General features: G+C 38.4%; 1 protein-coding gene across 2 annotated transcripts; it reads left to right on the top strand.

Moving 5' to 3' along the window:
- On the top strand, window positions 1-21,942 carry stom (stomatin). 2 transcript variants are annotated; one of them, XM_055179628.2, is made up of 8 exons: window positions 1-206; window positions 1,963-1,995; window positions 2,314-2,423; window positions 2,704-2,776; window positions 6,167-6,249; window positions 6,389-6,592; window positions 6,789-6,923; window positions 19,864-21,942. In XM_055179628.2, exons 1-8 carry the CDS (start codon window positions 38-40, stop codon window positions 20,050-20,052), a joined length of 996 nt encoding a protein of 331 aa, XP_055035603.2. In that variant the 5' UTR covers window positions 1-37; the 3' UTR covers window positions 20,053-21,942. The 2 variants fall into 2 exon arrangements, with proteins under 2 accessions (XP_055035603.2, XP_055035604.2); XM_055179629.2 differs by lacking the exon at window positions 1,963-1,995 and having other exon boundaries at window positions 3-206.
- The last annotated feature ends 591 nt before the right edge of the window (window positions 21,943-22,533 follow it).

Below are 22,533 nucleotides of genomic sequence, written 5' to 3'. Positions count from 1 at the left end.
AACCCCCATTACACAAAGAGTACGCTGTACCGTTCGTATGACCCGAACTGTCCCGTCAAACACTGCTGAGCGTCTCCCTGTAGCAGATCCCGTGAAGCTCGTCTGCACAACATCAACCGTGTACAACACAAAGATCTCTCCCACAATGGAAGACGGTCGAGAATCAGCTGCGATGAAGGAGCGGGAGAGAAAGGAACGACAGATAGGTTGGTTACGCTTTATTATAAAGTCACGTGTGTGTACTGTTGTGTTGTTTGGATACGAGCTCCATTTCAATTTACTTTTAGTAAATAGATAATGCTATGCATATCGTATTTAAATGTAATTATAATATTATATCAAGTATGTTTGTTGTGAAACGATCAGCACATAAAAAAACAGCGTTTTTTTTCCTCGTTTTATTTTACGTTGGCCCATTTGTATGCAACAAGGGTGTGTCTTTATGCCCGCTGAGCCAAACTGGGCAACAACAGGTGCTTATACCCGAAAACATCACAGTCCTAAGACTAACGTTACAATAATATGAAGAAAAGCAAGCAATTTAAGAAAAACAAGCATCTGTTTTTATCAGAAAAGTATATGTTTTGATAGCACGGTGCCCTACTGAGAAGACCAGCATAAGCTGGTGAGCTGGTTTTAGCTGTTCTCCCAGCTTGGATTTAGCTGATTTTGCTGGTATAGCAAGCTGGTCTAGCTGTGTTGTGGTCATTTTTTAAACTGGTCTAGCTCTGTTTTGGTCACCTTTTAAGCTGGTCTAGCTGGACCTAGATGGTCAGTCTGGAAGACCAGCTGATCTACAAGCTTGACCAGCGCCTGGGAGGACCAGCTACTGCCACCTTAAACCAGGTAAAACCAGCTACCAGCTTATGCTGGTCTTTGCTGGATTTTTCAGTATTGTGTGCCTGGGTTTGGCAAACTATTAATCACTCTGTTATTAATACAAACTGCGGTACCGTATAGTAAAACAATTAATAAATTGCCTTTATCAGTGGTTCCCAAACTTTTTCAGCGTGCGGCCCCCCTTGTGTATGGTGCATTTCTTCGTGGCCCCCCAAAGAAAATTTGTGACAAAAAGCTGTTCTAAAACTCAACATTTTAATTAAAAAAAACCCATTAAATTATACAAAAAATGTTTTGGTTAGTAGCCTTATTTTTTTAGGTTTAATTACACAGAATTCATGATAAATTAATGTATTTCATAAAATGTCATAAAACTGGGGCCCCGCTGGCACCATCTCGCGGCCCCCAGTTTGTTAACCACTGGCCTATATAACTTGTTTTCTTTGCACTTGATAAGGTTTAGATTTTGATGTTCAGGACATGACAACGCTGGGTCTTCCACTGGTTTATTTGTGTCACATTCAACAAAAGAAAATTATTTATACAGACGTAATGTTAAATCAGGCCTACATTAAAACTTGAAAATGCATGCATAAAAATGTTGGCTTGTTTTTAACATATGGGTTCATGGGTAGATGGTTTGAATTCAACTGGAAACAATCCATCTTTGACCCAATCATTGGTTGAAACAACCCAGCATAGGTTGGGTTCATTAAAATCCAACATTCCACCTTTTGAGAATGTGGGGGTTTATTGAAACATGGGGTGTATTTGGATCATGTGGTTGATGGTCAAAGATCTCGGTTGTAAAAACAAAAAGTTGTATCGATCCCAGGTTTAGGTGATCTAATCATCCTACAATTACAGTATTTACAGGATGGCTTAATAATTGTATCATTTGCATACAATCTTGAGTTTCTCCATGAAGACTCTCCAATCAGTTTGTATAATTTGCTGAATGTTTTGCATCTGCAAAAGGACCACGTTCTTCTTTTTAAATTTATTTTTTAGGGCCAATCTTTAGCTCTTAAGTGCTTTGGCTGTGCAAATTATTCAGCTTCAGTCAATGTTATTGAAAAGGCCACCCATACAGTAGCTTATTACAGTTACGTTTCTCTGTAGATCAGTGGTGTTACACGGTTGATGATGGTAGAGGTAGGTAAAATTTGAAAGCAATGTCAGTTTATGATTTGCTTAATTTTGTTGACTAGTATAGAAAAGAGCTTTCATTTGCCTTGTGATAAGAGTGATGCTCATTTCCTATGTTGTTTTATGTTAATGCTGGTAATGCACTGCTGATAAATGTGCATCCTGCTAATCTAATGCATGCATTACAGTTTTGATATGTTACAAGATTGTTTTCTTTGCATCCATTATGATTTTATACAATGTATTAGGGTATTTCCTATGTTGTGTGTTATTATTTTTAATTTTAAAGTAAAATAAATCGAGTTAATTAATGTGTTTTTTAAGGTTTAGAGAACGCAGACAGTGACATTGGCCTGTGTGGATGGATCCTGGTGGTCTTCTCTATTTTTCTTACACTGCTCACACTGCCTCTCTCCATATGGATGTGCATTAAGGTACTTAATGTTTCTTCTTTATCTAATGAAACCTCATTAATATATGGCTAAGTACGTCATGTAGTCAAATAAAGAATTTAATTAAGTAATGAATGAAAGCTGTAGTTAAGCATACAGCAAAAATAGGAGCACAGCTAAGATAAAAACACCGCTTCCAATTGCATAAATGTAAGAGTAAAGAAGCCTTGGCGTTTTTATCTTGGTCTTTTGGAAGATGACAAAGGATAGCTATGCTATTATACTTCTCTTTGTAAGATAAAATTACATCTTGTTCCCATAGATAGTGAAGGAATATGAAAGGGCGATTATCTTTCGTCTGGGTCGCATTTTACGAGGCGGAGCCAAAGGACCAGGTAAGACAATCAATTTCGCACATTTGGAGTGTTTGATCATTGTGATTGAATCAGTGCTGGTGATTTAAGTATCTTGTGTGATTATGGTCATACATACTAGTACAACACTGCAGTCTGCATTTACACTGTTTACAGCTTGTTATCTTTGGGTGTGTGTGTTTAAATGTGTCACTTGATGCAGTCTGCTTGTTTGCATTTGTGCTGTGGCTGTCCACCACAATGCCTGCTTGTCACAAGGTGGAAAAATATAACCACTCGTGAGAAAAGAGAGCAGAAGTGATTTGGTTTGCATTTCCTCTAAACTAAATAAACGTGTGATGCTAATTTAGACGATGTGTGCGGTTGTGCGTGGACCAAGTAATATTAATGCTTAATTTTTTCTTTAAGAGATGCAAAGCTACTAGAATCAAATATTCTTGTAGGCACTATGTATTTTTGTATGTCCTACGTGTTTTCTGTCAGTGTTGCAATATCTGGTGTGTATTTTTCCGTGCTGTGTTTTGGAATATGAATCCACACAAGGCTTTCCCTCAAGGTTTAACATGTAATAAAGATAGTGTCTATTATTAATTAGTCTTCTCACAGATTCTCTGAAAATCAATGCAACTGTTGGCTTTCTTATCAAACTTATTCAGCAGTATGTTTAAAAGCCAATTCATTTAGTTTTAGGTTTATATATCATTAAATTAATAGCTTAGGTCTCTGAAGCTTTCTCTCTGAGGGTCTTGGGGACTGTAAAACTATTTGTGCCCTTCCTCCTCTGCTGTATTTAGAGATAGAAAATGATTGGAATTTTCCACGGTAGAGAATACAACGAGTAAACATATAGGCCGGTGCATGCAAAATGTGACTTTTCCCTTTAAAAGGCAGTAAAGGTGCATCACAAAAGTGTTAAATAAGTGGTACTGTACATGCTTGCATTGCAATGCTTTCCTTTCGATTGATTTGCTGTTTTACATTAATGGAAATATAATATAAACGCAGTGTGGTTCACACTTAAGCATTCTATGTGAACAATCTTGTTTGTGTAAAACATTTCTGCTTTGTTTACAAACTATAGGGTTGGTAACTTACATGCATTAAATGAATACTCCAGCCAAATATCAAAATTACCTCATGATTTACTCACCCTTAAGCAATGTGAGATGCATATGTCCATCATCTTTCAGATACATTTTCTTGCTCTTTAAAGCTTTATATTGGTAGAAAACAGGGATCAGGGAACTCTAAAACCCCAAAAAGTGCATCCATTCTTCACAGAAGTAAATCACACGGCACCAAGGGGTTAATAAAAGTCATCTGCAGGTAATTGATGCGATTTTGTAAGAAAAACTTTGATATTTCAAACTTTATCATCTGTAATTACTAACTTCCGATAACGACGCCATCTTGGACTAGGTGTCATAAAACATTTTGATAAACAAAAGTAAATGCAAAGTAAGAGTATAATAAGCATACAGTTACAAACATCTCTTCATGTACTATTTTGAACATGATTTCAAATGACATCATACAAACACATTTTGTGTTTTCCACATTTAAGGGAAAAATTTTCATTACTGCAACATGACTGGATTTGGGTTCTTTGACATGCACTCTAAAAACAAACGGTGCTATATAGCACCAAAAGTGGTTCTTTGCTCGTAATCATAGAAGAACCGTTTTTAGTGCCATATAGCACCGGTGAAGCACCAGTGAAGCACCTGTGTAGAACCAAATAGTGCTATGTAGAACCATATGTGGTGCTATATGGCCCCTATTTGGTTCTACACAGGTGCTTCACTGGTGCTTCACCGGTGCTATATGGCACTAAAAACGGTTCTTCTATGATTACGAGCAAATAACCACTTTTGGTGCTATATAGCACCATTTGTTTAAAAATGTATAATTAAAAAAAATCAAAAAATAAGCTTCAGTGCATGTTATACTATAAACATGTGGTATTTGGTGATCATTGGTAAATGTAGAGACAATAATAAGGAATATAAATGTGTCCAAGACCAATTGTCTCATTCTCCGCAACAATTTTCAATCATTGTTTAAGCCCTCAAGAAACTAACATTTAAAAAAAAAATTGTGGGAAGGGACATAATTGACTGTGACACTCAAGATGGCTACCAGGTAAGCAGTTCTTATTTTTCTCTCTGGAAAAAAATTGAAATTTTGTTTGTCATAGATCATAGACAACTTTTTAGTACTCATTACCGAAACACGTGTTTGTAAATGCATATATTTAATGTAATATCATGTTGCAGTAATGATAATTTTTGATAATGATAATCAAAAAAATTGTAATAATTTTATAGGAAATATTTTTAAAATCCTCTAAAAATAATGGTTATAGTAAGTTCAGACCTTAATCTTATATGTGCAAAAAATTGGCTTCAAGGGCTTTTTAAATATTCTGATGCTGGACAACGTCTAAGTCTGGATTTCTAAGTCCAAGTTGTTACTGTTAGCTAGTTATTATAGTTGTAATACAAAATTACATCGATTACCCAGAAAAGACCTTTATTAACCCCTTGGAGCCGTGTGGATTACCGCTGTAAAGGATGGATGCACTTTTTTAGGCTTTAAAGTCAGAAGTTGATCCCTGATTTCTACCGTTATACGCTTGGAAAAGCAAGAACATTTAGTAAAATAACTTCAAATGTGTTCATCTGAAAGATGATGGACATGTGTATCTCAGATTGCTTAAGGGTGAGTAAATCATGGGGTTATTTTGATATTTGGCTGGAGTATCGCTTTATCTACCATTGAAAGGTCACAGTTACACACACACACAGAAAGAGAGAGAGAGAGACCTGCTTGTCTTTCTGGTCACATATTTCCAAACTGCTGGCTGTCCTCTTTTCTTTCTCTAGTCATTAAATTTTTCACTAAGGACTTTGGAATGGTGCGCACTTTTTGACAGAAAGTGTCCTTATACCTTTGTCCCAATTTTGAACATCTATAGTTCAATCATTTTAAACCTACCAAATTATTGTCTTACTTCCAAAAATGTGCTTGCTTGTTGTTTTGTCTGTCATGTATGGTTGAAGTGTCTCCAAAGATTTTAGTTGTAGCAGTATTTGTAAAGGCCAAATGGTTTGCAGGTGTAATTCTATAGTTTAAAAGTTAAAGCTAAAGCATATTAGCACTAAATAAACCTATTTGTTTACTTTTAAGTGTAATCGCACAGTAATGAACTGGTAATAGTTGTTAATATTATGCATTAAAAACATGCATGTGATTATTTAGTCAGCTGACTCCTGCTTGCAGTGAGAATGGAATCTGATTGGCTGCTAGACATTCACATTATGTAGCTCATAGAGAGGATTCTGTGTTTTAGTGTCTGCCAATGTTGCCAAGTGTTTCTTATTGTATTATTTATGTGTTTTCCTGATACAGGCCTTTTCCTTATCTTGCCCTGCACCGACAGCTTTATTAATGTGGATATGCGCACCATCACCTTTGATATTCCACCTCAGGAGGTGAGACCACAAACATATCCCACACACACAATTATTTTTTCAATTGTTAGCAATTCCATTTGGTACTCTATCGCTTAAATTGCAACTTCAAAAAGAAGACCAAGTTTATTTGTTTCCCTCTGCTGATATTTTCTTATAGGTGCTGACAAAAGACTCAGTGACAGTGAGTGTAGATGGTGTGGTTTATTATCGTGTACAAAATGCCACGCTGGCGGTCGCTAACATCACCAATGCTGACGCAGCCACACGTCTGTTGGCACAAACCACCCTGAGGAATGTTCTGGGCACAAAGAACCTGTCAGAGATCCTGTCTGACCGAGAGGAAATTGCCCATAGTATGCAGGTAAAACACATTAACGTATAAAAATGTTTACATTTTTGTAATCTTCAACTTTGCACTATGATCCAGATGAATGTTTATCTGACATCCTTTATAAAACGTATCAAGAAAATTTTTCAAGGCAGTCATGTTTGGCTCAGAACGTCATCCTGAAGAGCACAAGGATTTGGGTATTAAAAGCTTGGCAATTTTTTCATAGTCTACTCTGGATGATGCCACAGATGATTGGGGTATTAAAGTGGAACGTGTGGAGATCAAGGACGTCAAACTGCCCCAGCAGCTCCAAAGAGCAATGGCAGCTGAAGCTGAAGCAGCCAGAGAGGCCAGAGCTAAGGTGTGCTATTGTTACTTTTTTGCATGTGAAAATGTTTTCTGTAAAAAGTTTAGACATAAGCTTCACATCAGACAAAGACCACTGCAAAAACTCTAACTGCATTAATATACAAAGGAAGCTGGAACTTGACAACTCCTTTCCTGTTTCTGTATGAGTTTTTTACTAGTTTATCTGTTGATTTATATTGATGTGTCATTTCCAGCTATGGGGCTCTGTTAACCACTTCTGTGTATAATCTATGTGTATATGTTGGCCCCCTTAAAATATGCCCCTACTCTTAGAGAACCATGGGAATGGAAATGCAGTGTATTTTTAGTCCATGAATAGTCTTCAGTGCTAAATTTAGATCATGTATGTTTTCTTCAAATGAATGGCCGTGACTACATTAACCACTGTCCTGGTTAGTAAAGCATAAATCTTTTTTCACGGCTGCTCACAGCAAGTACTTTGATCTAAAGTCACTTACAATACATTTATTATATTATCAGTTCCCCTTAAAGGCGGAGTCCACGATGTTTGAAAAACGCGTTGGAAAAAGAGACGGGCCGACTACCAAAACACACTTATAGCCAATAAAATCAAATCAAATGCCGGGTTGCGTATGTGTGGGGCGGGTCTATCAACAGAAGGTCCAGATTCTATTGGGGTAGGGGCGTGTTTGTTTAGGTGATTTCAAATATCAACATTGGCTTTCAAACATCATGGACTCCGCCTTTAACAGATTAAAGTATTAGTTGTGCGAACAACAGTGGCGTGTCGTGACTGCTCACCCGAGGGGCGCAAATTCAAAATAAGTGTTCGGAGTGTCGTGTGTTGCTCGTGTTTTCAAAATATGTGTTGGTTGCGTCATGTGAACCATGTGCATCACATGTTTTGTCAAAATAAGTGCCTGCTGCAAATGCGTCAAAACCATTTATGATAAAAGAAATGCTCACATTCACAAAATACACGCAAGACACTCCCTTAACAGTAAACTCTGGTTATGCGTGAGATTATGTGAGTATCTGGCAAACGCGAGCGTCTCTTTTATCATAAACCCTTTAGACGCGTCTGCAGCAGGGACTTTTTTGCAAGAAACATGATGCACACAAGATCTCTCGACGCACAGACCACTTTTTTTTTTAAATGAACCACACACGATGGCCTACATACATGTGGTGATGAACTTCACACGGGGCGCCCTCGAGAAAAGAGGTCATACGACCACCACTGGCGAACAATGACATTTTTTGTACTAAACTTTTTTATTTTTGGGTGTATTCTGCCTTTAAGTGTTTTCTGAAGAAAAGCAGTGACATTAGACTTAGATTTTTGGTTTTACTTACTAACCAAGCTGTTCAAAGAACTAACTAGTTTTTGTAGAGGGGGGCTATTTTCGTGTGGTATACCAGTGTTCCAATTGAGGTCAGCTCATACACGCCACACCTGCAACTCTTACCCTGCTTATTATTGTATTTGTTAGTTTTCTTTTTAGGGGTCAAGCCCCGAAGGGGCGTAGAACCCTATTGTATTTGTTAGTTTTCTTAATTTTATTATTATTATTAGTTATTCTTCTTCCGCCATTGCGGTCTATGGCAGCCCATAGAACCGTACGTAGGAAAGTTATGAAATTTGGCACACTGATAAACGACAGTCCAATGTGTCCCCACAGCAAATTTGGAGTCTCTATATCTAACCCACTAGCGCCACCAACAGTCCAAAATTGCACTTATGTTTTTGCCTATAACTTCTGACCCGTACGTCCTAGAAATTAAATTCTTGTTTCCTCTGATTCCTTGGCTCAAGACGATTCGATTGGACCCTATGACGTCATTTTCCGTCATGAAAATTTTCCCGCCATTTTTAAATATTCATAAAACCTACTTTTGCGAACTCGTCCTAGAGCTTTTGCCGGATTGCCTTGAAAATCGGTATGCACCATCTAGAGACACTCAAGGCAAAAAGTTATTAAAAGAATTTTGATAAACCAATCCGTTGTCGTATAGCGCGTCAACAAATTTTACGTAGAGCTCAAAAAAACGGATTTGAGGCTGTATCTTCGCCAAACTTAAGCCTATTGACACGATACTTTGTATTTGTGATGCCAGTCAGGAACTAAGGGTGCATGCAGAGTTTCGTCACAGCGCCACCTAGTGGTCAGACTTATGTTTTACATGCCTATAACTTTGGCTCCGATTGACATATTTTCACAGGACTTGTTTCCTTTGAGTTCTAAATAGTTGCCGAGTCCAACGATACCAAACATACCCGAATTCGCCTTACGGTTAACCCTGCGCAGCAAAATAGCACTTAAGAAACACGCGTAAATATCTCCGCGAACGTTTTTCCGATCGACTCGAAAACACCATAGGAAGAAACTAACCTTACCTTCTGAACAAAAAGTTCTATTGGCGTTATATTAAAATTTTCATCAGAAATGGCCGAAAATTGCAAAAAACGAAAAATTACCTTCAAATTTTGTGTTTTTTACACATAAATGGTTGTAACTTTGTAACGAAAAGATATTTTTTCACCAGATTTGATACGATGATGCATGAGCACATTCTGAGGCCACACAAAAAAAATTGTATGCTTGCACCACTAGATGGCCTTATAATTGAACAAAACCTTTGATAACAAGCCAGCCCTATGGTCATACAACTGTTTCTTAACTAAACTAAAGTGTATAGTCATAAAACTAGCTAGATGTAACACAATCATGACCTGATGTTGCATGCACAATTTTTTCATTGCGCCACCTACTGGTTTTGAGATGGAATATGGTATTTTTGCCTAAAACTACTGCAACAACACATCTAAAACCATGAGTCATCATGGATTATTCCTTTCATGGCTTTGACTATAATCACTGGTGGTTGCCAATTTACTCCCTAGCAACCATTGAGAATACCTTATCAACCGTTTTTGCAAAAGCTATATCTCTGCATCAGAACATCGTAGAGACATGGGGATGGTCTCTTTTGACTAATTAAACTTGTTGTAACATGATGTGACCACTGCAAACACCACTCACATGTCCTTCAGTGTTCTAATGTTCCATGATTGTCAATAACAGAAGGACGATTGCAGTAGACAAGAACTTAGATTAATTTTGTTGATAACTTTTTTGTTTTTTCATCTAAAATTATTAGATTTACCTAGGTTCTTCAATCTGCTTATCCAATCTCAATTTTACATCCTTTTGTGCCCTTTTCGGCTTGACCCCGGCATTGCTGCTTGCAGCTATATTTATAATAATTATTATTATTAGTTATTCTTCTTCCGCCATTGCGGTCTATGGCAGCCCATAGAACCGTACGTAGGAAAGTTATAAAATTTGGCACACTGATAAAGGACAGTCCAATGTGTTTCCACAGCAAATTTGGAGTCTCTATCTCTAACCCGCTAGCGCCACCAACAGTCCAAAGTTGCACTTATGTTTTTGCTTATAACTTCTGATCCGTATGTCCTAGAAACAAAATTCTTGCTTTCGCTTATTCATTGGCTCAAGACGATTTGATTGGACCCTATGGCGTCATTTTCCGTCATGAAAATTTTCCGCCATTTTGAATTATTCGTAAACTCTACTTTTTCGAACTCGTCCTAGGGCTTTTGTCCGATTGCCACAAAAATTGGTATGTATCATCTAGAGACACTCATGGCAAAAAGTTATCAAAAGAATTTCGATACATCAATCCGTTCTTGTATACCGCCTTAACGAATTTTACGTAGAGCGCAAAAAAACAGATTTTAGGCTGTATTTTCGTGAAACTTAGGCCTATTGACATGACACTTGGTACTTGTGATGCCAGTCAGGAACTAAGGGTGCATGCAGAGTTTCGTCACAGCGCCACCTAGTGGTCAGACATATGCTTTACATGCCTATAACTTTGGCTCCGATTGAAGTGTTTTCACGGGACTTGTTTCTTTGGAGTTCTGAATAGTTGCCGAGTCCAACGATACCAAACATGCCAGAATTCGCCTTACGGTTAACCCTGCGCAGCAAAATTGCGCTTAAGAAACACGCGTGAATATCTCCGCGAACGTTTTTCCGATCGACTCGAAAACACCATAGGAAGAAACTAACCTTACCTTCTGAACAAAAAGTTCTATTGGCGTTATATTAAAATTTTCATCAGAAATGGCCGAAAATTGCAAAAAACGAAAAATTACCTTCAAATTTTGTGTTTTTTAGACAAATGGTTGTAACTTCGTAACGAAAACATATTTTTTCACCAGATTTGATACGCTGATGCATGAGCCCATTCTGAGGCTACACAAAAAAAATTGTGTGCTTGCACCACTAGATGGCCTTATAATTGAACAAAACCTTTGATAACAAGCCAGCCTTATGGTCATACAACTGTTTCTTAACTAAACTAAAGTGTATAGTCATAAAACTAGCTAGATGTAACACAATCATGACCTGATGTTGCATGCACAATTTTTTCATTGCGCCACCTACTGGTTTTGACATAGAATATGGTATTTTTGCCTAAAACTACTGCAACAACACATCTAAAACCATGAGTCATCATGGATTATTCCTTTCATGGCTTTGACTATAATCACTGGTGGTTGCCAATTTACTCCCTAGCAACCATTGAGAATACCTTATCAACCGTTTTGCAAAAGCTATATCTCTGCATCAGAACATTGTAGAGACACGGGCATGGTCTCTTTTGAGTTATTAAACTTGTTATAACATGATGTGACCCGTTTTGCCACTGCAAACACCACTCACATGTCCATCAGTGCTCTAATGTTTCATGATTGTCAATAATAGAAGGACGATTGCAGTAGACAAGAACTTAGATTATTTTTGTTGATAACTTTTTTGTGTTTACATCTAAAATAATTAGGTTTACCTAGGTTCTTCAATCTGCTTATCCAATCTCAATTTTACATCCTTTTGTGCCCTTTTCGGCTTGACCCCGGCATTGCTGCTTGCAGCTATATGTAGGGGTCAAGCCCCGAAGGGGCGTAGAACCCTATTGTATTTGTTAGTTTTCTTATTATTAGGGGTCAAGCCCAGAATGGGCGAAGACCCCTATTGTATCTGTTAGTTTTCTTCTTCATTAGGGTTTCGAGCACGAAGTGCTGAAAACCTATTGTATTTGTCTGTTTTATTATTATTATTATTATTAGGGGTTCAAGCCCGAAGGGCTGAAACCCTATTGTATTTGTATGGATTTTTATTCTTTTTATTATTTTTCTTCTGCCGTAAAACGGATCGTGCAGACCAAACCGTAAGGCCTAGAGACTTGAGACTTGGCCAAATGATAGGTCTCACTCGTGCGCGAACTTGACAGAGTATGAACCCAATCGGCCTATGGGGGGCGCTACAGCGATGGCAAACACGTTTATGCTCATAACTCCCACAATTCTTGTCCAAATGTCAAGTGTCCTATATCCCTGGATTCCTTGCATCAATACGAACAAAATGTATATCTCCGATTTCATTTCCGTCATGAAAAATTTTCCGCTATTTTCGATTTTGTCTATAAAAATAAAAACGAACTAGTCCTAGGTTTTTCGCCCGATCGGAATCATTCCAGTGCTAAAATGTTCCTTGGAGTTTGAATATCAATAATTATAAAAAAAAAGTTGAACTTTCGACTCACGGTCAACATGCCACGCCCAAACGTCTGTAGTGTGCGCAGCCATTTGGACTTTATTGGCTATAACTGGGAACAGGAATGAAGTATCAACACGACACTTGGTACTTGTGATGAGAGTCACAGCCTGAGGTTTCATGCATCGTTTCGTCACAGCGCCACCTAGTGGTCAGACGAATCTAATAATGCTTATAACTAAGGCTGAGTTTAACGTATTTTCATGGGACTTTTTTCCTTAGAGTTTTGAATTGTTGCCGAGTCCAACGATACCAAACATGCCAGTTTTTGCCTAACGGTTAGCCCTGCACAGCAAAATAGCGCTTAAAAAACACGCGCGAATAACTCCGCGAGGGTTATTCCGATCGACTCGAAACAACCATAGGAAGAAATTAACTTTACCTTCTGAACAAAAAACTCTATTGGCGTTATGTTAAAATTTCCATCAGAAATGGCCGAAAATTGCAAAAAACGAAAAATTACCTCCAAATTTGGTGTTTTTTACACATAAATGGTTATAAGTCTGCAACGAAATAACATTTTTTCACCAAACTTGATAAGCTGATGTCTGAGCAGATTCTGAGGCAATACAAAAAAAATTGTATGCCTGCACCACTAGTTGGCCTCATAATTGAACAAAATCTTTGACATTGAGTGAGCCCAATGGTCATACAACTGTTTCTTCACTATACTAAACTGAATTGCCGTGATACTAGCTACAAGTAACACAGTCATGACCTGAGGTTGCATGCACGAGTTTGTCATAGCGCCACCTAGTGGTTATTTGTTATTTTCACTTAAAAATACTGCACCTTACATCTAAAATCATGAGTCATCATGGATTATGCCTTTCATGGCTTTGAGTATAATTATTTGTGGATTGCAATTCACTTCCTAGCAACCAATGAGAATACCCTAGCAATCATTTAGCAAGAGCTGTATCTCTGTATCAGAACATCGTAGAGACATGGGGTTCGGCTCTTTTGACTCATTAACAGTATTTTAACGTTTTGTGACCCGAGTTTTGCCACTGCAAGCACCACAGACATTTCCTTCATTGTTCTGTTTGTCAATGTTCCGAGGGAGACATTTCACTGAATGATAGCAACTTTTTTCCTGATAACTTTGAACACGTGTGTCTGGTAGCTTATTTTTCATCATTTATTTTGTACAATGCAGCAAATATATACATGTATGCCTTTAAAGGTCTTAAGTTCCCAAATCGCTTGAACCCCGGTAATCGCTGCTTGCAGCTAAATTTATTATTATTATTATTATTTTTCCGCCATAAAACGCGTCGCCCAGCACAAATCGTAAGTCGTAGAAACTTGCCACTTGGTCAACTGGTTGTATATCAGCTCGCTACTCAGATACAGTGAATCAGCCAAATCGGCCCATAGGTGGCGCTATAGCAATGCCCGACGCGTTGGGGCTCATAACTCCTAAACCGGACATCAGACACTCAAGTATTTGGTACCATTGTAATCCCTGGCTCCAAACTTAAAAAATGTATATCTCCGATTTCATTTCCGGTATGTAAATATTTCGCTAATTTGCAAAATATGCATATCTAGCCAAAATGAACTAGTCCTAGGTTTTTCGCCCGATCGGAATCGTTCCAACGCTGGAGAAATCTGTGGAGTGAGTAGGTAAATAATTATCGAACAGAATTTGAAATTTCGCTTCAGGGTCACTAAGGGGCGCCAATACTCCATACAGGAAGTAGCCTATCGTCACTGAAATGGATATAACTCGTGAACGGTTTGAGATATCTTAACGAGGTTCGGTACACATGTGTACCAGCTCACTCCGGTGTGACAGTAAAAAAGATGCAGATTTTGGCCACTAGGTGGCGCTATAACAGGCTTTAGCTCGGGAATTGCTATTACTACACAACCGTTAGCCCGATACACCTAATATTTGCTATGGTGTGTCTTTGTGCATTGTGCAATGAGGGTCTGGAAGGACATTGGCGTATCTCCAAAAACATGGCCGTCATCGGCCAATGAAAGTTGAGGACTGATTTGACAGGGTTAACGAAGGTCGATCGGAACGAAACGCACTGTGCTTCTTCGTGTACTGCTCATGAAGGTCTGTAAGAATTACGGTGTCATTTGGCCACTAGGGGGCGCAATACCATATTTCAGTGCCTGTATCACGTGACGTTTGACATACACACACAAACATGACATCATATGATAGATCTGCCCATGGTGAACAACTTTGCCTCTTGAAGCGTTGCTATCAATCAAACGGTTCGTGAGTTATTGGTGATAACCTTCAAATCCTACTTTTGCGAACTACTCCTAGGTTTTTTGCCCGATCGGAATCGTTCCAATGCAGGAGAAATCTGTGGAGTGAGTAGGTAAATAATTATCGAACAGATTTTGAAATTTCGCTTCAGGGTCACTAAGGGGCGCCAAAGCTCCATACAGGAAGTAGCCTATCGTCACTAAAATGGATATAACTCGTGAACCGTTTGAGATATCTTAACGAGGTTTTGTACACATATGTACCAGCTCACTCCGGGGACACAGTAAAAAAGATGCGGATTTTGGCCACTAGGTGGCGCTATAACAAGCTTGAGCTCAGGAATGGCTATTACTACACAACCGTTTTCCCGATACTCTCAATATTTGGTATGGTGTGTCTTTTTGCAATGTACCATGAGGGTGTGGAAGGACTTTGGCGTATCTCCAAAAACATGGCCGTCATTGGCCAATGAAGGTTGAGGACTGATTTGACAGGGTTAACGAAGGTCGATCGGAACGAAACGCACTGTGCTTCTTCGTGTACTGCTCCTGAAGGTCTGTAAGACTTACGGTGTCATTTGGCCACTAGGGGGCGTAATAACATATTTCAGTGCCTGTATCACGTGACGTTTGACATACACACACAAACATGACATCATATGATAGATCTGCCCATGGTGAACAACTTTCCTCTTGAAGCGTTGCTGTCAATCAAACGGTTTGTGAGTTATTCGTGATAACCTTCAAAACCTACTTTTGCGAACTAGTCCTAGGTTTTTCGCCGGATCGGAACATAACCAAAGCTGATTGATTCTGTGGAGTGTGACTATAAATAATTATCAAAAAAAATTTGAAATTTGTATTCATACACGAAAGGAGTGGCCAAAAACATAAATGAGCGGAGCTTAGAACATTTAAATGGCCATAACTCGAGAGGGGTTTGAGATATCATCACGGGGCTTGAATAGTATATGAAGGCCATCGGTCTGAGGTCGTGATATAAAAAGCTTGCCGATCGGACAATAGGTGGCGCTATAACGGGAAAGATGGCATTAAATACTGTGATTATCCAACGGTTACACTTTATAAGCCTATAACTTTATCTGTGATCAACGAATTTCCATGGGAATTGCTTTTATATGATCCTGAATTGTTCTCGAATCTTACGATACCAAGCATGCCAGGTTTTGAATTACGGTTCGACCAGAACTATGTTTTACCACATTAAAAACAATCACTAATAGCTTTGTAACCGTAATTCCTATCGATTCAAAAACACCATAGGAAGAACAATGCAATAGCTTCTGAACAAAAAACTCTATTGGCGTTATATTAAAATCTCCATCAGAAATGGCCGAAAATTGTGAAAAACCAAAATAGTCCTATAGGTGCACGTGTGTTTAAGCATACATAGTCTGTATGAACCGTTTCTGACCATCTCTTTCGTTTTTGTGGATGCTGGATCAGCCTGGTTGACGACGTGTGACGTCTTTGACGTGCTTTAATGCTCGAAACCCGGCAAATGCTGCTTGCAGCTTTAATTATTCTTTATTATTCTTCCTGTCACCTTGCGGTCTATGGCAGCCCATAGAACCATACGTAGGAAAGTTATGAAATTTGGCACACTGACAGAGGACAGTCCAAATAATATCCATAGCAATTTTGGAGTCTCTATCTCAAACCCGCTAGCGCCACCATCAGTCCAAAGTTGCACGTACGTTTTTGCTTATAACTTCTGATCCGTACGTCCTAGAAACGAAATTCTTGTTTCCTCTGATTCCTTGGCTCAAGCCGATTCGATTAGACCCTATGACGTCATTTTCCGTCATGAAAATGTTTCCGCCATTTTGAATTATTCGTAAAACCTACTTTTGCGAACTCGTCCTAGAGTTTGTACCCGATTGCCACGAAAATTGGTATGTAGCATCTAGAGGCCCTCACGGCAAAAATTTATTAAAAGAATTTTGATAAACCAATCCGTTGTCGTATGGCGCGTCAACACATTTTACGTAGAGCGCAAAAAAACAGATTTTAGGCTGTATCTTTGCCAAACTTAGACCTATTGCCACAAAACTTGGTACGTGATATGCCAGTCAAGAACTGAGGGTGCAGGCACAGTTTCGTTGCAGCGCCACCTAGTGGCCAGACGAATGTATTATACGCCTATAACTTTGGCTGTGAATGACGTATTTTCACGGGACTTCTTTCCTTGGAGTTTTGAATAGTTGCCGAGTCCAACGATACCAAATATGCCAGGATTCGTCTTACGGTTAACCCTGTGCATCAAAATAGCGCATAAAAAACATGCACGAATATCTCCGCGAGCATTATTCCGATCGACTCAAAAACACCATAGGAAGAAACTAACCTTACCTTCTGAACAAAAAGTTCTATTGGCGTTATATTAAAATTTTCATCAGAAATGGCCGAAAATTGCAAAAAACGAAAAATTACCTTCAAATTTTGTGTTTTTTACACATAAATGGTTGTAATTTCGTAACGAAAATATATTTTTTCACCAGATTTGATACGCTGATGCATGAGCACATTCTGAGGCTACACAAAAAAATTGTATGCTTGCACCACTAGATGGCCTTATAATTGAACAAAACCTTTGATATCAAGCCAGCCCTATGGTCATACAACTGTTTCTCACTAAACTAAAGTGTATAGTCATTAAACTAGCTAGATGTAACATAATCATGACCTGATGTTGCATGCACAATTTTGTCATTGCGCCATCTACTGGTTTTGGCTTGACCCCGGTATTGCTGCTTGCAGCTATATTTAGGGGTCAAGCCCCGAAGGGGCGTAGAACCCTATTGTTATTGTTAGTTTTCTTATTATTATTCTGCTTCTTGTTCTTCCGCCATTGAAGTCAATGGCAGCCCATAGAACCGTACGTAGGAAAGTTATGAAATTTGGCACACATGTAGAGGACAGTCTCAGAAGTTACTATAGCAACTTTGGTGTGTCTGACTCAAACCCTCTAGCGCCACCAACAGTCCAAAAATCCACTTATGTTTATGCTCATAACTTCTGACCCGTGAGTCCTAGAAACTAAATTCTTGTTTTCTCTGAATCCATGGCTCATGATGATTCAAATGCACACATTAATGTCATTTGTGTCATGCACATCTTTCCGCCATTTTGAATTTTCCGTAAAACCTACTTTTTCGAACTCCTCCTAAAGCGTTTGTCCGATTTGCATGTCCTTTGGTATGTAGCATCTAGAGACACCCCTGACAAAAAGTTATCAAAAGCTTTTTGATAGACCAATGCGTTCTCGTATACCGTGACAACATATACGGCGGCGAGCACGCCAAAACGGACGTGAGGCCGTATCTTCGCAACACTTTGGTGTATCGACACGAAACTTGGTATATGTCATTACAGTCATGACCTGAGGGTGCCTGCAACGTTTCGTCACAGCGCCACCTAGTGGTCACGAGATTCAAAAACTGCCTATTTTTGCTTATAACTACTTCAAACTTGAGTCTAAAATCATGAAGTTGGTCTTGTTAGATTCCTTGAGGCATGCCGAGTCAAACGATATCAAACGGTTTTCGGTCGGCCATTTTGGGTGTCGGCCATTTTGAATTTTCCCATTAAGTTCAGTATTTCACAAACAGAATGGCGTATCGCTACGAAATTTGGCATGGTTCATCAGAGACATGTTCTGAGTGCACATATAAATCTTTAGGACGGCGCCACCTAATGGTCAGGATATGTAAAGAAATTGTTTAAAATCTTTATTTCATTTGATTAAATTGCCACACTGACATGAGACTTCACTCTATTGATTCCTTGGCTCGTGCTGAGTCCGACTGTACCAAATATGTCTGAGTCAAACCTACTTCCTGTCGGCCATTTTGAATTATATCGAACACCTACTTTTTCGAACTCCTCCTAGAGCGCTCGTTTGATTGGCTTGATTTTTGGTAGGCATCATCTAGAGACACTCCAGACAAAAAGTTATCAAAAGCTTTTCGGTAGACCTATCCGTTGTCGTATAACGCATCAAAGAATGCGAGGGCGAGCACGCCAAAATGTGTTTGAGCCTGTATCTTCGCAAAACTTTTGCGTATTAATATGAGACTTGGTATATGTCATAACAGTGATGACCTGAGGGTGCATGCACCATTTCGTCACACTGCCCCCTACTGGTCACGAGATATAAAAAATGTCTATTTTTGCTTATAACTACTGCAAATTTGAATGTAAAATTATGAGACTGGTCTTGTTAGATTTCGTGAGGCATGGCGAGTCAAACGATACCAAATGGTTTTTGGTCGGCCATTTTGTGTGTCGGCCATTTTGAATTTTTCTTTAAGTTCAAGTATTTCAGAAACGCAATTGCGTATTGTTATGAAACTTGGTATGGTTCATCAGCAACATGTTCTGGGAGGACTTGTAAACTTTCCGGTGCCCCCTAGTGGTCAAGAGATTTGAAGCTATATCTCTGCATCTCTTTATCGTATTTACACCAAATTTGGTGGGTTTCATCACAATCAAGACCTGAGTCACAATTTATTTTTTGGTCAGTGCCCCCTAGTGGTCAAGTCGTTTAAGGGTATATCTCTGCATCTCTTTATTGTATTTACACCAAATTTGGTGGGTGTCATCACAATCAAGACCTGAGTCACAATTTATTTTTTGGTCAGTGCCCCCTAGTGGTCAAGTCATTTAATGCTATATCTTTGCATCTCTTTATTGTATTTACACCAAATTTGGTGGGTGTCATCACAATCAAGACCTGAGTCACAATTTATTGTTTGGTCAGTGCCCCCTAGTGGTCAAGTCATTTAAGGCTATATCTCCGTATCGCTTTATTGTATTTACACAAAATTTGGTATGTGTCATCACAGTCATGGCCTGAGGCACCATCTATTGTTTCGGCACAGTGCCACCTAGTGGTCTCAAGTTACAAAAAAATAGCTATTTTTTTCGTAAAACTAATGCAAACTTAGATCTTAAATCATGACAGTCATCAGGTATGAATCATTTTTTGCCATGTTTGGCTTGACCCCGGTATCGCTGCTTGCAGCTATATTTGCACTTTTTATTGCTACCTCATCTTCCTGGTCTGTGTAGGTGATCGCAGCAGAAGGTGAAATGAATGCATCCCGGGCACTGAAGGAGGCGTCTCTGGTGATCGCCGAGTCCCCTTCCGGTTTGCAGCTTCGCTACCTCCAGACCCTCAACACGATCGCAGCAGAGAAGAACTCCACCATCATCTTCCCTCTGCCCATTGACATGATTCAGTCTTTTATGAAGCACTGATAGAGTCACACAAACACACACACACATCCATGCAGAAGTCAACAGGACAAAATTATATAACATAATCTGTTTATAGTGGGGTCCAAAAGTCTGAGACCAAATCTGGGATTCCAACCATGGATTAAACAATGTTGGATTTTTCAAACAAATTTTTATCCCTGCACTACTGCTCATAATTCAAGTTTAAACAAGTTTGGGACAAATGGTGGTTCCTTTGTGCAAAAGGTCAGATTAAATTTAGATTTTGGTTAAACTTGCACAGTCCGTCGCAACTCGAGTGCATGCTATTATGAAAGCAAAAGAACATGCCAGACACTAAAAAGTGATTTTAAACGCTGATACTGTCATTTTATTGAACAAGATATCAAGCCTTTTTTTAAAGGGACATAAGGAGGATTTACCCCCATCTAGTGGTGAAATTGTATTATGCATTCAAACGAACAGTGCTCTCTAGCGCCTCGCTTTTCCAAATGCGTGTTGCAACTACGGTAGCCGTTATGTAATCACTGATCTCCTTGTCTGTTTCAGCTGGTTCACGTGCTCTGAATAAAAAAACATTGGTAGGCTAGTGCTTTTTGTCCCTCTCTGCTATTATAGTTTATCAATACGGCGGAACGACATGGAAGCCTCCTTGGACTTACCCGTTCAATGTAAGTGAAAAGAAGAAATTCTAAGCTTACAAAGAAAAGTCAGATCACTGGCAGAGGTCATTTGACACCAACGAGGACATATTTATGAGTAAAGGCATTGATTTTGATTAATAAAACACTTAAAGGGACAGTAAGTAGGGTTTTAAGGCTTTTAAGTCTCAGTGTTTTAGACCCCACTATACAAACACTGCATAATATATACTCAAAGACATTCTCTGATGTATGACCTGTAGATGTTTCCAGTAAAAATTAAGAAACCCACCTTATTTCAAGACTCAAATTGGTGTTTTGAAAGTTTGAAGTGCAGTTTTCACACCGAAAATTACAGCGATACCTATTCTATTGATTGATAATTTAGGGAACATCTGCTTGTCATATGAGTGTATATGTGTGTGTATGTGTTTTTCCAAGCATGCTTAACCAAATCCAAATAGGTCATAAACAATCTAAAAGAGATATTTAGATAGTATCAGATGTCAAGACATGAATTGACAGCTGTGCTTATTGTGCCTAACAGTTTTTCTCCCAGAGAAAATGTAATTACCACCGTCTATCAATACATAAAGCCTTAAGCCATATTAATTTAAATTGAGGCAATATTTACATGTTTACATGGCTCTTTTTTAAACCAGGGGTTTAGCATTTATATGGATTTCATATGACATCATGCTTATTTTATCATGACTCAAACTTATATTTCAATGCTTCGGATCATTGCTGCTGGATATTTTCATATGTAATTTAATCTTTGTAATCAGAATACAGTGGTTAAACAGATGAAGACAGAATAGGTCATTGTTTGTTTTTGTTATGAGTGTATTTGCTGCTTTATATATCAGCAGATTGAATTACAGAATATTTTCAGAGCTCATTAAAGATGTGAATCAGCTTGTAAGCTTATAAAGGCTGGTGATAAAATATATTATTCAAATATTTTAAGCTTCATCCGTCTGTTACAAATCTATATATATGTATAAATCTATATTTTGTGTTTTAACTGATGATCTTTTTTGCTTGACCACTCACTTTCATGTACATTTTAATACTAAATGTTTTTTTGGCACTGTATTTGTATGCATATCATGTAGCATAATTTTTTGAATTGCAATTTCTTTCATTTCCTTTAATAGATCATGTTGTGTCATCATATTTCCAGACTTCTAAGTACATAAACTCTTTATCTTCAAAAAACATTGTTGATGTATTGAATGACTGATTTGAAGAACACTCTGGAAACGTTTTTTAAGGTTTTGGTTCTTTATTGTATTACTAAGAAAATCGTTTGTTACAGAATGAATTGCACAGCACAAGCAGCAGTCTGAAATGATGCTGTTTTTTTAAGTTTCTATGCTAGCATATTTCGGCACCCATTGGATGGTATGGGGTCTGCATAGCAGTGATCACCAAACAGTTAACCTAACCATATGTTAACAATTATCTAGGCTTTATAAATAGCCATAAGGCAGGGTTTCTATATGCATAACAGAAATAGTACAGTATGGTAGTATACTATTCTGAACAGATGAGCATTGCACGAAATAGCCACTAAATTAAACCATAGTCTCTTAAAAATAAAAGTGCTGGATGATGAAAACCTTGTAGGACCTTTATTTTTATTTTTTTACGAGGTTACCTATAATACTGCAGCATACTGTCTGTCTCCTATAGCAGTATTTTGGTGGCACTGTAAACATGCAATCAAAATATAAAAAAATCTAATTGAATTAAAACACTGGGCTACTGGTGCTAGTTCATAAAAAAAATTTTTTTGGCAGTTTCCCATACAGAGATTAGCAGTGTTTACAAACATGCCTTACAAAAACAGTACTGG

This window comes from Misgurnus anguillicaudatus, chromosome 9, assembly GCF_027580225.2.
Source record: "Misgurnus anguillicaudatus chromosome 9, ASM2758022v2, whole genome shotgun sequence".
Taxonomy (NCBI): domain Eukaryota; kingdom Metazoa; phylum Chordata; class Actinopteri; order Cypriniformes; family Cobitidae; genus Misgurnus; species Misgurnus anguillicaudatus.
The sequence above is the reverse complement of the archived record's forward strand: the minus strand, read 5'-3'. Positions and strand labels throughout refer to the sequence as shown.